General features: G+C 42.2%; 2 protein-coding genes across 5 annotated transcripts in view; one reads left to right on the top strand and one right to left on the bottom strand.

The window, feature by feature from the left end:
* fcho1 (FCH and mu domain containing endocytic adaptor 1) overlaps positions 1 to 11,401 on the top strand; it is a 56,898-nt gene extending 45,497 nt beyond the window's left edge. For 2 of the 3 annotated variants that reach the window (XM_079244822.1, XM_079244823.1), the window contains 10 exons: positions 2,416 to 3,489; positions 4,886 to 4,992; positions 5,081 to 5,276; positions 5,590 to 5,707; positions 5,797 to 5,952; positions 6,037 to 6,169; positions 6,264 to 6,460; positions 7,845 to 7,909; positions 9,933 to 10,100; positions 10,779 to 11,401. In XM_079244822.1, the coding sequence (XP_079100948.1) occupies positions 2,416 to 3,489; positions 4,886 to 4,992; positions 5,081 to 5,276; positions 5,590 to 5,707; positions 5,797 to 5,952; positions 6,037 to 6,169; positions 6,264 to 6,460; positions 7,845 to 7,909; positions 9,933 to 10,100; positions 10,779 to 10,807 (2,243 nt within the window). In that variant the 3' untranslated portion in view covers positions 10,808 to 11,401. The remainder of the gene's footprint in view (positions 1 to 2,415; positions 3,490 to 4,885; positions 4,993 to 5,080; positions 5,277 to 5,589; positions 5,708 to 5,796; positions 5,953 to 6,036; positions 6,170 to 6,263; positions 6,461 to 7,844; positions 7,910 to 9,932; positions 10,101 to 10,778) is intronic. The other variant, XM_079244824.1, reaches the window with a different exon arrangement.
* A 112-nt stretch (positions 11,402 to 11,513) lies between these two features.
* Positions 11,514 to 13,965, bottom strand: part of rfx2 (regulatory factor X, 2 (influences HLA class II expression)) — a 29,722-nt gene continuing 27,270 nt past the window's right edge. For both annotated transcript variants that reach the window (XM_079245036.1, XM_079245037.1), the window contains one exon: positions 11,514 to 13,368. In XM_079245036.1, the coding sequence (XP_079101162.1) occupies positions 13,247 to 13,368 (122 nt within the window). In that variant the 3' untranslated portion in view covers positions 11,514 to 13,246. The remainder of the gene's footprint in view (positions 13,369 to 13,965) is intronic.

The raw sequence follows: 13,965 nt of genomic DNA, 5'->3' as shown, positions 1-13,965 counted from the left end.
GTGGCAACCTCCAGCGGCTACAAGTAAAGCCTATGCGGAAATACATAAAACTGCAGTTCCCCATTCATCCACTAGGGGCTCCAAAAACAGAGCAAATCCCCATAGACTCCCATGTTAAAAAGACCAACTTCACAGCAGAAATAAACATGTTTACAGCCTGCAACAAAAATCCATTTTCGGTTTAATAGGTTGTGTTTACCTTCATGACAAGTGTGGGGGGAGTGAAATTTTTACAACTCACCCGTTTAAAAGTATTTTAATAATAATTTAATAAATTCAGCATACCTTGGGGCGTGTCCTTTTGATTGACAGGTATCCGATCTCCCGCTTAAAGTAAGAAAAACGCAGAACAACCGCGGTTTTTAGCCGGTTAACAACGCGACTTACCTCCTTTAGCTGGTTAGCTCCTGTTATCTCTGGGTTAGCTCGGTTAGCGTTTAGCTACAGGCAGCTTGGAGTTTGCTCGATGTCAATCATCCACCAGGAACCCCTCTCTCAGCTCCACCTCTTTGCCCATATTTTTATTTTCCGGGCGAGACGACACGCATGCCTCTGCCAAGATGGCGATGGTTGGAGCCGCCCACCGAGCTTCAATTTAGCTCTTCAGAAACCTACGGGTGACGTCACGGAGGCTACGTCCATCTCTTTATATACAGTCTATGGTTATATCACGCAGAGACGCGGTTCCTCTTCTAAGTGGAATGTAGCCTTCATTAACACGCCTATAGAATCCATGAAAAATGTTATTTAATCACTTCCAACAGCTGCTTTTTGCAAGATTTCATTAAGAAAAACAACACAGTTACCCTCAGTTAAGGTTTGTGGTGAAAATGAAACATCAGTTCTACAGATAACTTATTAGGAACCCTTCAGTACTAATAAAAATATGGATCATGCATTTCTGGGGCTCAAAGAAGTGTCTGCTCCAAGCAGCCCTTCATCCACTAGAGGCTCCAAAACAAAGCAAATCCTCATAGAGTCTCGCGTTAAAAAGACCAACTTCACAGCAGAAATAAACATGTTTACAGTCTGGCACAAAAAAAGCATTTTGTGTTTAATAGGTTGTGTTTACGTTCATGACAACTGTGTGGACAGTTTTTTTATTTTGCAACTTTCTGTTTAGACGTAATTTAATCTCAAAATTCTGCATAATTGGGGGCGTGTCCTTTTGATTGATGGGTACCTGATGTCCTTAACTTTAGCCCGCCTACCTCTGTTAGCTGGTTAGCTTCGAGTTATCTCTGTTAGCTATTAGCTGTAGGCAAGTGGAGTTTGATAGATGTCAGCCATCTACCCCCGCACTCATAACCCCCCCTCTCTGCTCTACTTCTTTGCCCATTTTTGTATTTACCGCATGCGCGATGCTGCCATGATGGCAACGGGAGGAACCCCCCCCCCCCATGATCTCCACTTCAGCTTTTCAGAAACCTACTGGTGACGTCACAGAAGCTCTGTCCATGTTTTTTACACTCTGCTCACACTGACCTGAAAACAAATACTTTTGGCACAGAAATCCCCAACCCATTACATCTACAAACAGAACGCCAACTAGCAAGTCGTTTTTAAATGGCCAAATATGGTGCATGTCCCCCGTCCAAACCATGGATGCCCTAAAATCCTGTGGTTGTCACAGTTTGGAGACGTACAATAAACACAAATGCAAAGAAGCCCCAAAGAAAATCTGCAAAGTTTCTTTAAGCTGCACACTGCTCTCAACTACAGCCTGACAGGCAAGACCCAGGGCTTACAAAGCAATCCTGAGCGCTCAGTAATAACAAGTAAAACAGATGAGCTATCAATATTTTCATATTGATACCAGCAGCTGGACATAAACATGTTCTGAGGTATAAAATGTTAGATTTAGTAAAACTAGGGAGAGTGGAAGAGATTAATCTGTGTGTTGACTAATGGAGAAATCTGAAAGTAATGAGGAAGTTAGTGTTAAGTCTTGACTTGAAAAACTGAATGGGATGCTCAAACCATTCAAGCTGAGGTCACATTAATGGAGGAGCCTTCGACCCTTTTCATCCCAAAGCTCATCAGATTTCTACAAACCACTTTATTCACTCCGAGCTCTGTGGTGGAGTTATTGTCTCTGCAAAAGGATCCACAAATTGAGCTTTTACATGTTGAAAGAGACGACCTGTATGATGTCATCACAGCCAGAGGCCGACGGGGCTTAGACTTGTTGATGAGGTGGGCTCTGGTTGTAAGTGGGATTTAATGAGACTCACTTTTTTCAAAGGCAACAACCCTCTCTCTTTTCTGTTTCTTTCTCACCTGGACTTTCCTGTCAGAAATGCTTTTACTTGTTTTTCCTCTTTGCTCTGAAAACTTTGCAGCTGTTTTTGATTCTTCTCATGATGACAACATAATCTGATTTTGTTTGATGTGTGTGTGTGTGTTGTGTGTCAGATGCTGCCTTCTCATCTGACTCCTCATCACCTGAGAACGTTGAAGACTCCGGCCTGGACTCACCTTCCCATCAGCCCTTTGGACCCTCTCCTGAGCCAGTGGGTTGGGCAGCTTGGCCTCCCGTGTCGCAGAGTAAAGAACATACACAAACGCTAGTTCGACCGGCGGACCCTTTCCTCTCTGTTTTCCATGACCCTCCACCTGGACGCAGCCCTAACCCGCAGGGGGACCCCACCAACATGTGGTCAGTCGCCTCATCACGTCCATCTCGTGTCCCCTCAGACATGGACACGTCATCAGTGCGGTTCCCTGCTTTCTCTCAGTCCCTCCAGCCACGCGAGATGGAGTCGTCAGTGTGGAACTGCAAACACATCCCACCTGAAGACCCCTTCCTCGCTGCCTTTGAGAGGACCGTTACCCAGGAGACGCTAAATCTGTCTGACGCCTGGGCACGCCCGCCGCCTCGCCCATCGCAGGAAGGCAGGGGAAAGGAAAAACGTGGCGACCCATTTTCTGTCTCTCTCATCGACAACAAAACCCTTCCGCCCCCTTCCTCTTCTTCGTCATCGTCCTCCTCCAGTCGGAAAGAAAGAGAACGAGAAAGGAAGCGAGACCGCAGCCTCCCGCCTCCTGTCTCTTCCGATGACCCTTTTGCCATCACGATGATCGGCAGTCCGACACACCAGTCGTCCCTGGCGGCGGCGGCGGCGGCGGGGGGGATGCCATCACACAGCGGCAGCAGCTCCGCCAACAGCAGCAGGCTGGGTCTCGACGCCACTTCCAGCTCTTTGCCTTCATCTCAGCCAAAGAAGGAGATGGCGCACTGGAACTCTGTCCACAATCCTTTTAGTGAAGGTGTCAGCTCCAGAATACAGGAGGTAGGGGGGAAAGGTGATGGAGGAGGTGGAGGGGAGAGGAGAAAACATCGATCGTCAGAGAGCGAGCCACGCAGGAACGCTCCTCCCCTTACGAGGCACTCAGGACCTCAGGAGGATCTGTGTTTCTCAACAGACAAAGATCAGGACTGTCTGGATCTGAACTCTCAGATAAGCTGCAGCATCGGCTCCAACAAGGGTACGAAATGAATTCCTCTCCTGTCTGTTTCAGCACATTTCTTCTCTTTCATGGCGGTGTGGCCGTTAAGCACTGAAAAGCAAAACACAAGGAGAGCACTTCTGCTCTAACTCCAGTTGCTGGACATGCTTCTCATGTCCAGTCCAGTCAGACAGCTTCTGGTTGTTAAGAAGCCTCTTGATCAGTTCTGCCTTTTATAAAGTAGAGAAAAGGTGAAAGAAGGCAGCTTGTAATATCGATGCACGCTCTACTTTTTCCTCTGATTTAGACCAAACTCAGACAGAGGAAAGGTGGATGGTCAATTCCTCACCTGTGATACTTTTCCATGACATGATAGGAAACCACACCACACGGTACGACTCAGTATGTCACTCCCTGTGGGTCACTGTGGGTGGGATCAGATGGTTTTATAAGCAGCAAGTGAGAAACTGCAGCAGCAGCACAATTGAAATCCACAACTTCACTGTGTGTCTTCATGGTTGATTTACCAGATGTTACAAATGAGGATTATAGAGGAGTAAAGAGTCGATGTCGCTCTGACTAAGTCTGCGATTGGCTTTTAGTTCAGAGGTGTGTGAACATCTGCGCTGGTCATCAGAGGAGAAACAAATGGCAGTAGAAATCCAAACTCGCAATCAGTCAAAAAGCTGTTTTCATTTGTTACGCTAACGGATCCATGAGCTCAGATATCCATCATTTATTTACCACGGGACTTCCAAAGAACTTCCAAAGAACTTCATGAAGCATGAAATTATGTCAGGTTGTGTAGCTATGGAGACATATTTACAACTCTGACCAATCAACTCCCTGCAGTGTTCCAACATTCACCTTATAGTATCAACCTGGTGCGCCTGGAACCACAGCTGAGGTAGTCCCAAACAAACAAACAAAAAAAAAGATTGGATCAATTTCATGTTGTGCAAAACATAATGGGAAAGTATTGGTTTCATTTGATTAAAAAAAAAAACAAGCATACTGAGTTGAACTTTATGCAGTACAGTACCATGTAAGAGAAAAGCATCATTAGCAGAAGAAACAGGCAGAGCAGCACAGTTTACCAAAACCTGCCTTCACAAGTTCATTTTCCCTGCTCACTACTTTCAACTCATGTCCAGTTTCCCAATGATCTTCATCAGGTAAAACAAATCTTCTCTCTGATGTGATGAAGACTGCGTAGACAAGTGATAGAAACTGAGATTTATTCAGTTCTTCCTCACTAGAGAGGAAAAGCTCTAAAAAACATTCACACACCAACAAAATGTTTAATCTTTTAGTCAAATAGATGCAGATGAACACACCACGTTTGCCGCCAACATGGCGGTGTTCTCGTTTTCAGCTTGTCACCGATAAACACAACCTCCGTCAGGTTGAGTGACTGTGTTTCTGCCTCTGTAAGGGTCCAAACATAACTTCAGACAAGACACAGCTGAGGTGGTTGCAGCTGCTCCTCAGAGAGCGACTCGGGCCAAGAGGTCTTCAGGTCGACTCAGCGGCTGTGATAGAGTGAGTATCCGTCATTCAGTTCTTGCAGAGTGATCGAGTCGGGACGTTAACCTTGACTGGAATGGCATCATCATCATCTGTGTTTCAGTCCCGGTCACTGTGTTCATCCCCGATGCTGGAGCCCTGCCCTTCCCTCACCTCCTCTTCCTCCTCCAGCCCCAGTGAGTGGGCGCCTCAGGCTAGAGACGGCGAGTGGGCTGTGCCAAACCGAGCATCCAGTCCCGCCAGAGTGGGACAAGCCTCGCCGCTGCCTTTCCAGCATCAGGACCTCCAACAGAGACAGTGTAAGCCACATAAACATGGTTGGATGTGACGTACAGGACTATAACCTGCACTGGAAGTGGACAGTAATACCTGGAACCTGATTGGACGAAAAAATATATTCATACGGTTTCATTTAAAAAAATAAAAAGAGGTCACTGATCATAAGTCATAAAGTAAAGACACTGTTTATTTATATCTTTATTTAACTCATAAGGAAACTCAAAAATGAAATGAAGCGTTGCTCCACAGCGATGAGGCTCATGTTCACGTTCCCGGTGTTTACATCCATGTACACACCTTACAGAACGTTTTGTTTCTGTCATTACATCAAAGCAGTGCACCTGTCCAGAGGTCCCAGCCCCATTTCCCTCAGCACACAGGATGCCTGGCCAGTAGCAGCAGCCATTACTGAATATATCAACGCTTACTTCAAAGGTGGACAACACAACCGGTCAGTGTGCTGCTGCCTGTTTTCCTAAACATTATTTATAACAACAGTAAGTTAATCAGCTTGTTTGTTTTTGCTTATTTTCTGTTTAGCTGTCTCGTGAAGATCACAGGCGACCTGACGATGTCCTTCCCAGCAGGAATAACCCGGATTTTCACAGGCAATCCCAACGTTCCCGTGCTCAGCTTCAGGCTGGTCAACATCTCAAGGATCGATCACTTCCTGCCCAATCAAAAGCTGCTTTACAGGTTTCAACCCTCTGTTGTTGTGTTACGAGCATTTTCTGTTCCTGTAAGGAGTCGTGTTCATGGTGCTGTGTCCGCATCCCGCAGTGATCCGTCTCAGAGCAACCCGGACACCAGAGATTTCTGGTTCAACATGCAGGCTCTGCAGCTCCACCTGCAGAGAGAGGCGGAGCTCAACCCTCAGGCTTCGTACTACAACGTAGGCCTGCTCAAGTATCAGGTCAGAAATGGAGGTTTTCATCCTGTAAAGCAAATATTCCATCCTTTTTGCCAAAAAAAAGAGCTTCTCATTGTGGAGGTTCCTGTTTACTCAGGTATCATCTCAAGACCCAGGTCGGGCTCCACTTCTGCTGTCAGCTGAGTGTCAGCGGAGTGGGACAGTTACACGAGTCTCCCTGGATTATCACTGCTGTCCGGCCACCGCACCGTCCACCCAGCTAACCGCTGTCCAGGTGCTGCTGCCTCTGGACCACACCGCCACAGACCTGCAGTGCCAGCCCCCCGCCTCCTGGTGAGCAGCAGTGATGTAACGGTGGAAGGATGAGTAGTTTGGGGAGAGGGAGGTCAGCAGGAGGCCACATCGACATAAATACCTGGACTGGTGCCCGACTCGGTACAGTGATGGCGCTGCCATATTGGTCCTGGCAAGTTATCAATGTTTAATTTTAATGGTCCAGTGGACAATCATAAGAATAATATCTAGTGTTAGATGGGAAAATCTACCACTTCTCCTGACAAAATGCCAGGTTTTACCTTTTCAGCACCAGTCTTAGCTGTCACTGTTTAACCCCACACATTTCCTTGCTGCCGTCTGGAGAGCATGAACAGCCGAGCATCCGTTGTGCTTGCAGTGAAAGGAAATAATCATGACTAGGCCTGGCGGTAACAAATTTTGCCATGCGATTAATTGTCTCAGAAATTATTGCGATAAACGATAATATTATGCTAAGCGGTTATTGTTGTCATTTTAAGACCATTTTCAACTAAGATAACAATAAAGCCATCATAATGCGAGTGAACCCTTTTAAAGATCAACATGCTTTAATTTCTAAAGAACATTTAACTGGATGTTCAGACTAGTTTATGCTCATCCAGTCCCCAGTCTGCTGAAACAATCAGGATTTCTCCTTTGACAACGTGGTTATCTGGAACATATGGTCCCTAAACACCATGTAACACAGTTACAGTCTGTGGTCCAGCTCATATAAGGGGACATGTTTGGGAAAATTGAATGTCCTTCAGTGTGTCATTTTTCAAGTTGTGGATTTGCTGTTTGTAACATGTATGTTCATCCAGGCAGTTCATGCTGGCTGTGAAAGGTTTGCAACGTTTTTCAAAATGTTGCCTTTTTTTTTTTTATAGCAATATTAAAGGGCAGCATGGCTTTAGCAACCATGCTGTCTGAGTGCACACCATGTTGCACCGTCCTGTTTGTGGTTATCTGTCGGTTAAACACCCCAGTGATCGTGGACTGTCGGGAAGACGAAGATAGCCTGTTTATTAAGATCTTTCTTTTCCCAGCTGGGAAAACTGTCGATGATGGTTGTGTTTTAAGTGCAGATTGAATCTTGTTGTTTTGCCATTTTTAGTTAATATTGTCTCAAAACAAATGTGTCACCCGCTTACTCTCACAAAAGAATGAAGAAAAACAAATTAAAATGATTTCATCTTTGCATTTATTTTGGCGTTTTTCAACTTATTTCTAATCTTGCGATCAATTAACTTATTGTGACAGGCCTAATCATGACATGTTCGAGTTTCTTTAATTTTTCTTCCCTCTTCTGTTTTGGGAGGGTTCAAGGCCCCCCACTTCCACACCCCACTCCTATTGAAATGTCTCTTTCAGAGGCCTGAGATTAAGGCAGGCCCGACTAAGCGTTTGTTTCCTTGTGCAGGAATGCCGAGGAGCGACGGCTGCTGTGGAAGCTTCCCAACCTTTCCCCGACTAACCACAGCAAAGGTAAAGACTCTGCTACCGCTCTGCAAACTTCTGTCCCATCTTCTCTTCACACTGCTGCTGATCTGGAAGAAAACCACGATGACCATCCGACTAAACGTCTTAACTAATTATATTCATTAAAACTAATTCCGGCTTTCAGCTTGATCCCGAGTTCATTGCTTCTCACAGCTTTTGTCTCAGAACAGATGTAGAAATGAGGAACAAATCTGTGCAGTCTTGAACTGAAGTCAAACTGAAGCCTGAATATGTATCATTAGGTTTTTTTTTGGCAGAAACATTAGCATTTCAGCATGGCAGCTGCTCTCCTCAGCCTGGTGAAGAAAATCAGGATAAAAGAAGAGAAGACTGAATATTCACATCTCGTGTCAAACTGAGTGCAGTTAAATGGTTAATGACCAACGTGGAACTGAAATAAGAGCCTCTAATTTAAGTCTAAAATTGAACATCTTTCTTGTGGTTCCACTCAGCAGGTGTGTCCACCTGCATTCCTGTCATTTTCTGCAGTTATTACCTCCACGTGGAGCTACAGTCTCTCACATAGAGGAAACTATTTGGAGACATCAGTGATGGATGGAACGATAAAAGCAGAAAACATTTATAGTCAGAAGCCCCTCCTGGTTCATGAATCAAGACCTTTCTCCCCCTTTAAATACTTTTTTCCTCAACAAGGCCTTTTTCTTTGTGAAGTGCAGCTTTATTTTAATACTGTCTGACAGTTTTACATCTATTTATAAGCTTTACTAGACATTCTGTGAACAAAACCAGATTTGTTGGACCAGAAGCACTACATGGTAGAGGATCCTGTTGGTTAGCATTCATATCATACACTCACTGTCATATTCAGAAAATGCAGGACCATGTAAATGTTTGGCATTTAAAGACAGAAGCCTGTCACTGACTTTAAGCGTTTCAGTGTCCTTTATCCAGAATGTATAAGGTTTAATTACAACTACCATTTATTATCAGTGCTCGACAGACTTTCTAACAGTAAGAACTAAAGAAAACTGCATCTTTTTATGTGCAGGTTTTATTTTTTTTTGTAGTAAATTGTCTGAATAGTTGCACAGTTTGTGCAGCTTCTAAGTAAATGAAACTCTTAAATCTTTAAAGTGCACTTGTGCCAAAAGAGCTTTTTGGAGCATCTGAAGCTTTGTTTTTATTTTTTTCTCCCTTTTACAAGAAGCTTCCGGATCCTTTTTTCTTATCTCATCTGATGGATTTATTTCATTACAGTCCTTGAAGACATGTTGGCTTCATGAGGCTGCTGTTTTACATTAAACAAGGGAAGGTAATAGTGATTATGGATCTGCTTTCTATCTAAGCTTTATTTCCCCTCATTGTTTGTCAGCCCTTACTGTGCAGCTGGGATTACTATGACAATACATTTATTCAAAACATAACAGAATCAGAATAAAAGCAACTTTTTCATTATTTGGAACTAAAAAACCTGTTTGGATGTGATGAAACATCCTCAATAATGAAATAAGAACAATAAAATTCAGTTGCCTTTATTCAAGCCGCAGTGATCAAATCGACCTGAATGAGAAACTACATCAACACACTCCTTTACAGTTCGTGTCTTTTTTACAAGCAGATATTGGAATCTCAGTCACTGCTGCAGAGCTGGCAGCTGTGGAAGTCTTGTTCAGGATTTACTGATTCTGATGTGATATCATCACTTTTCTGGTCTTTTTACTGCAGCCTGACAGTTTTAAAGTAATGGGAAAATGCAGACGTGGGGTGTGTGTTGACCCATCTGTGTCTAACAAATTCGCACCATCTGATCTCACTAATTATTTAGTCTGATTTGTTTACTGCCTAAATGTTGAAAAATGAAATGAAGCACCAGGGAAACTAAACTGTAAATCTCTGCTGTGCACTTTGATGCCTGTTTTAATGATAAAGTTCTCATGTATCTGGTAGATGAAGTCTTATTCCTCTTGATTCTCCGTGTCAAATTGACGTCCTTAAATCCATATTACAGCTATCTGTTAACATTGGGGTGTGTATATGTGTGTGCCAGGCTCGGGGACTCTTTGTGCCAGCTGGCAGTGCCTGGAGGCCCCCCGTGGTCCTCCTCCCAGTCTAGCTGTTCAGTTTGTGGGCTCTGGGACCTCGCTGTCAGGCATGGATGTGGAGCTGGTGGGCAGCCGCTACCGCATGTCACTGGTCAAGAAGAGATTTGCAACAGGTGACACTTTGAATATGTTGAATTGTGTGTCCAATATTAGCTGTGAAGGAAACATTCAGAGCCAGATTTGTACTAAATTTAAGGTTATTTTTTCATTTTAGCATTATGACTGATTTTATATAAATGACTATATATTTATAAAGCATCAGAAAATAAATTGGTTTAAAACTTTCTAATCAAAACTAAAACCTTAATTGTTCATTTTGTTACATGTTTTTCTTTCTAACAGTTTTCTTAAAGGAGTTTAGACCAGAAGATGTTTACCATTCATGTGCATAGTTTAGTTTATATTGTAAAGCTGCAGCCAATTAGCTTAGCACAATGTAAAAGTGTAAGTTTGTCGCATCAAAATCCACCAGCGAGAACCTGAAAGAAGTCCTAATTACCTCATTAGAGGCATGTTTCTAAGCCGGATGCAGGGGAATCTAGCTACCATGGTGAGAGTTGCTAGGGAATGACGCGTAAACAAACCATCTGGCACATGACCTGCTTCTTATGTTGTCGAAGCCATTTTTTCCACTTGATTTCCTGTTTAAACAAAGTGTGGATTGTTTATGGAATCTTAAAGGTGCAGAAACAGATCCGACATATTCCACATTGGAAAGTAGAGCTGCTTAAAAGTTGCACATTAGCTTAGAGTTGTATTGTTCATCAACATGTCCTGTTTGTGTTTGACAGGGAAGTACATGGCAGGCTGCTCTCTGTGAACGCTGCAACAGACAGTCGTATGCTCAAAAAGGCTCAACCCTGCAGCTTGAGAGAACTTTGCACTTTTCCAGCAACTGAGTGAAGAGGTCCGCTTTGGTAAGATGAGGCTGCTCAGCCATGGAGGACAACGTGCACTTACTTCTGACTGTCCTGCTACTTTAGGACCAAGCCTTTTTTCTCTTCTCTTCTAACTTGTGTATTATTCGTTTGGATTTTCCTGCCTTCTTCGGGACAGAAAAAAAAAACCTCTTTCTACTGAATCTTCTCTGTTCACATTGTGTTCTGTGTGCCTTTGTATCAAGAAAATGCAAACTCAACTAGATGTCTGAACATTTCTTAAATTATAGAGGAAATGAAAAAAAAAGTGTATACTATAGACAAAGCATATTAAAGTCCGAATGTGAGTTGCCATGGAAACTAGGATTTTTAAATGATGTAAATACTGTATCTGTATAGTATCCCGAAGGATCAAAAAGTCATTTGTGAGCAATGATCCTCTACCAAAACTATAGAAAAAGAAAATGGTTGTAAATCTGAATTTGTTCCTAATGGAGGTTTTGTGATGTTGATTTGATTAAAAAAAAAAAAAAAAAAAAAAATCAATAATAAAAATAAATGTGCTCAAATATTTGGTCTACACCAGTTTATTACACGTTGTGACCAAGTACAAAATACAGCTGAACTATGCAGTTTATTACAGCCCGTAATCTGTCCTTAGGCCAGTTAAAGTGTAGTCAAGAACAGGTTTAAAAATACACAAAAATAAGGGTTCAGTATACTTGTAAGAACCTAGTTCAATAAAAAATAATCCTCCGCCAAAAACTCTAAAACAGCCTTACAAAACATTACAAAGTACACATAGAAATCATTTTTGTCGAAAGCATTTTAAGGCAAATTACTGTGACAGGCACAAGTTACAAAAAGCCTTAAATAAGTCAAAGTCGAGAACTCTCATTGCTACAACAAAATCTTTTCAGGGGGAAACAACGAGGGAAGGATCAAAACAACCAAACAAATCTCAACACAAGCCGAAGTTCATTAAATCAGATTAGTTCATATAAATAAGATTTTTTTTTTTTTTTCTTGTGACAATTTCATATTTTTCCTGGGGGCAACAGCTCCTCAGTTTGTCTTTACATTTAACAGCTGAGATTGGAAACGAATTACACATGCCAGTTTAATCAATTACAGATCAAAACATTTTTTCAGATGTAATATGACTAGACAAGTACAGCATCAGAAAAGAGATTACAAGGCATAGGCCACAGAGCACGCACTTTCTACATCATATAAAGATATATATATTTATATATAATCTATTATGGACAAGTTTCCCAAATAAAACACTGCATTTTCCCTCTAATTCAAACAGAATATTAGACTTCAACTGAGTAACAGCATGAGGTCAAAGTTTCTGAAGTCTGGGACTTGTGTGCTAGTTCAGAAGCCTTTCTGTGTAATGGTTTTGGTTTACCACTCCAAAGCTCTAACAGGTATTATGTTTAACATCCTGTCTCTACTTCAGAGTTGGAACAAATCTAGCGTAATCGGTTAAATAAACAGCCACATATATGCTTCCAGCTTTTGGAGCTGTCACAGGTTTGAGACCAACATGTAGAACTATTTACATGAAAAGGAAATGGGAGTGAGATAGAAAACAGAACAGTGGCTACATTTATCTTCCTTTAAATACTTCCCTCATGTAATCTGAGCCAAACTGAGCATAGCATAGAAATCTATTGAGGTAAACAAACTAACGTCTAAAACACCCAAGATCCCCGCCTTCCTGGCTGCAGCCACATGAGGTCCTACTGCCTTACACGGAGCCTGCATTTGACTTGAGCTGGTGGGATAGACTGAAGGGAACATCCTTTGAGTCAGTAGGTAGCTTGTTCTTAATCTCTACCTTTTTTATGTGTGTTAGGTACGAGCTGCACCAGAGCAAACAAGAAGAGCACACCGATACCTAGTCAAAGTTAAAGGTGCTTTGAATGTTTGAGGTTTGGAAACGATACATTCATACTGCGGTAGAGGCACAGCTGAGGAACAGACATCTGCGGTGGTGGTTTCAAAGTTAGAGATCTAAGGCACTCAAATGACTCTATGGCACAGCTAACTCAAATTTTTTAGAAAAAAAAAAAATCACAAATACCACCACTCAAAGTTATACATCCAAGAAGAAAGTACTGCACGACATTATTCACAGTTGCAAAAAAAAACAAAAAACAAAAAACAACCACCAGACATGTTACACCTTTGTAAGATTTAAAAAAAAAAAAAAACCCAACAAAACAAGTCCTTAAACACTAGTCAGGAGAGGAGCGATGCTGCTACGCTTTATTTACATTGCACACTGTCTGCAGAGGAAAGGGACCGTTGTGCTCCAAAAGGCTCCAAGAGCCACTCCTCACAGAGATGCTGTGGCTTTCAGGGAGGATTCACATTTCCTGCAGCGGGAGGTTAATTTCAATCCTCTCTCGCTTCACAGCTGGTTCGGAGGGTCCTCTGGTTCCATCAGCATCACTCCCCAAGTTGCTCATCTCATCAGAGAAAGGCGTATCTGGTGGCACAGAGGGAGACATTAGCCTTAAGACCATGAAGTCAAACAGTGCTGAGGTTGCCAGATAGAAGAAGCAACGGGAAATGTTTACACGCAGAAAGAAAGATGGTTTAAAAAGAAAAGCATGCAATTACATATTCTGTCAGTAAATCTCATAAAAAGACAGATTTTACATGGGATTTATAGATGTTTGGTGCTTTATGAATGAAGACTATTAAAAAAAAAAAAAAAATACAAATTACTAAATTATAATTAGCAATAGAAGACATTAATTTAATTGAGTTGGGGGGAAAAAAACAACTGGGTCCTGAACAACTTAGAGCACTTTTCTGTTGAACAGTGGGACAAAATGCCTGTCAACAGGTGCAGAAGTCTGACTGAGAGGAACATAAACACCTGACTGGAGTAGAAACATCTAACAGTTGTTCACTAAAAATATTAGTTTATGAATGATGTAAAATATTATTTTGTCATATTTGTTTGCTTTTTAAAAAAAAAAATTCTATTGTACCAGAATTAGAAAAATAATATAATTCTTTTTTTGTTGTTGTTACTTTTGTCAATTTCAGTTTCAGGATGACTGTTTGCTGGGTTGTC

Source organism: Telmatherina bonti, assembly GCF_933228915.1.
Source record: "Telmatherina bonti genome assembly, chromosome: 8".
Classification (NCBI taxonomy): Eukaryota; Metazoa; Chordata; class Actinopteri; order Atheriniformes; family Telmatherinidae; genus Telmatherina; species Telmatherina bonti.
The sequence above is the reverse complement of the archived record's forward strand: the minus strand, read 5'-3'. Positions and strand labels throughout refer to the sequence as shown.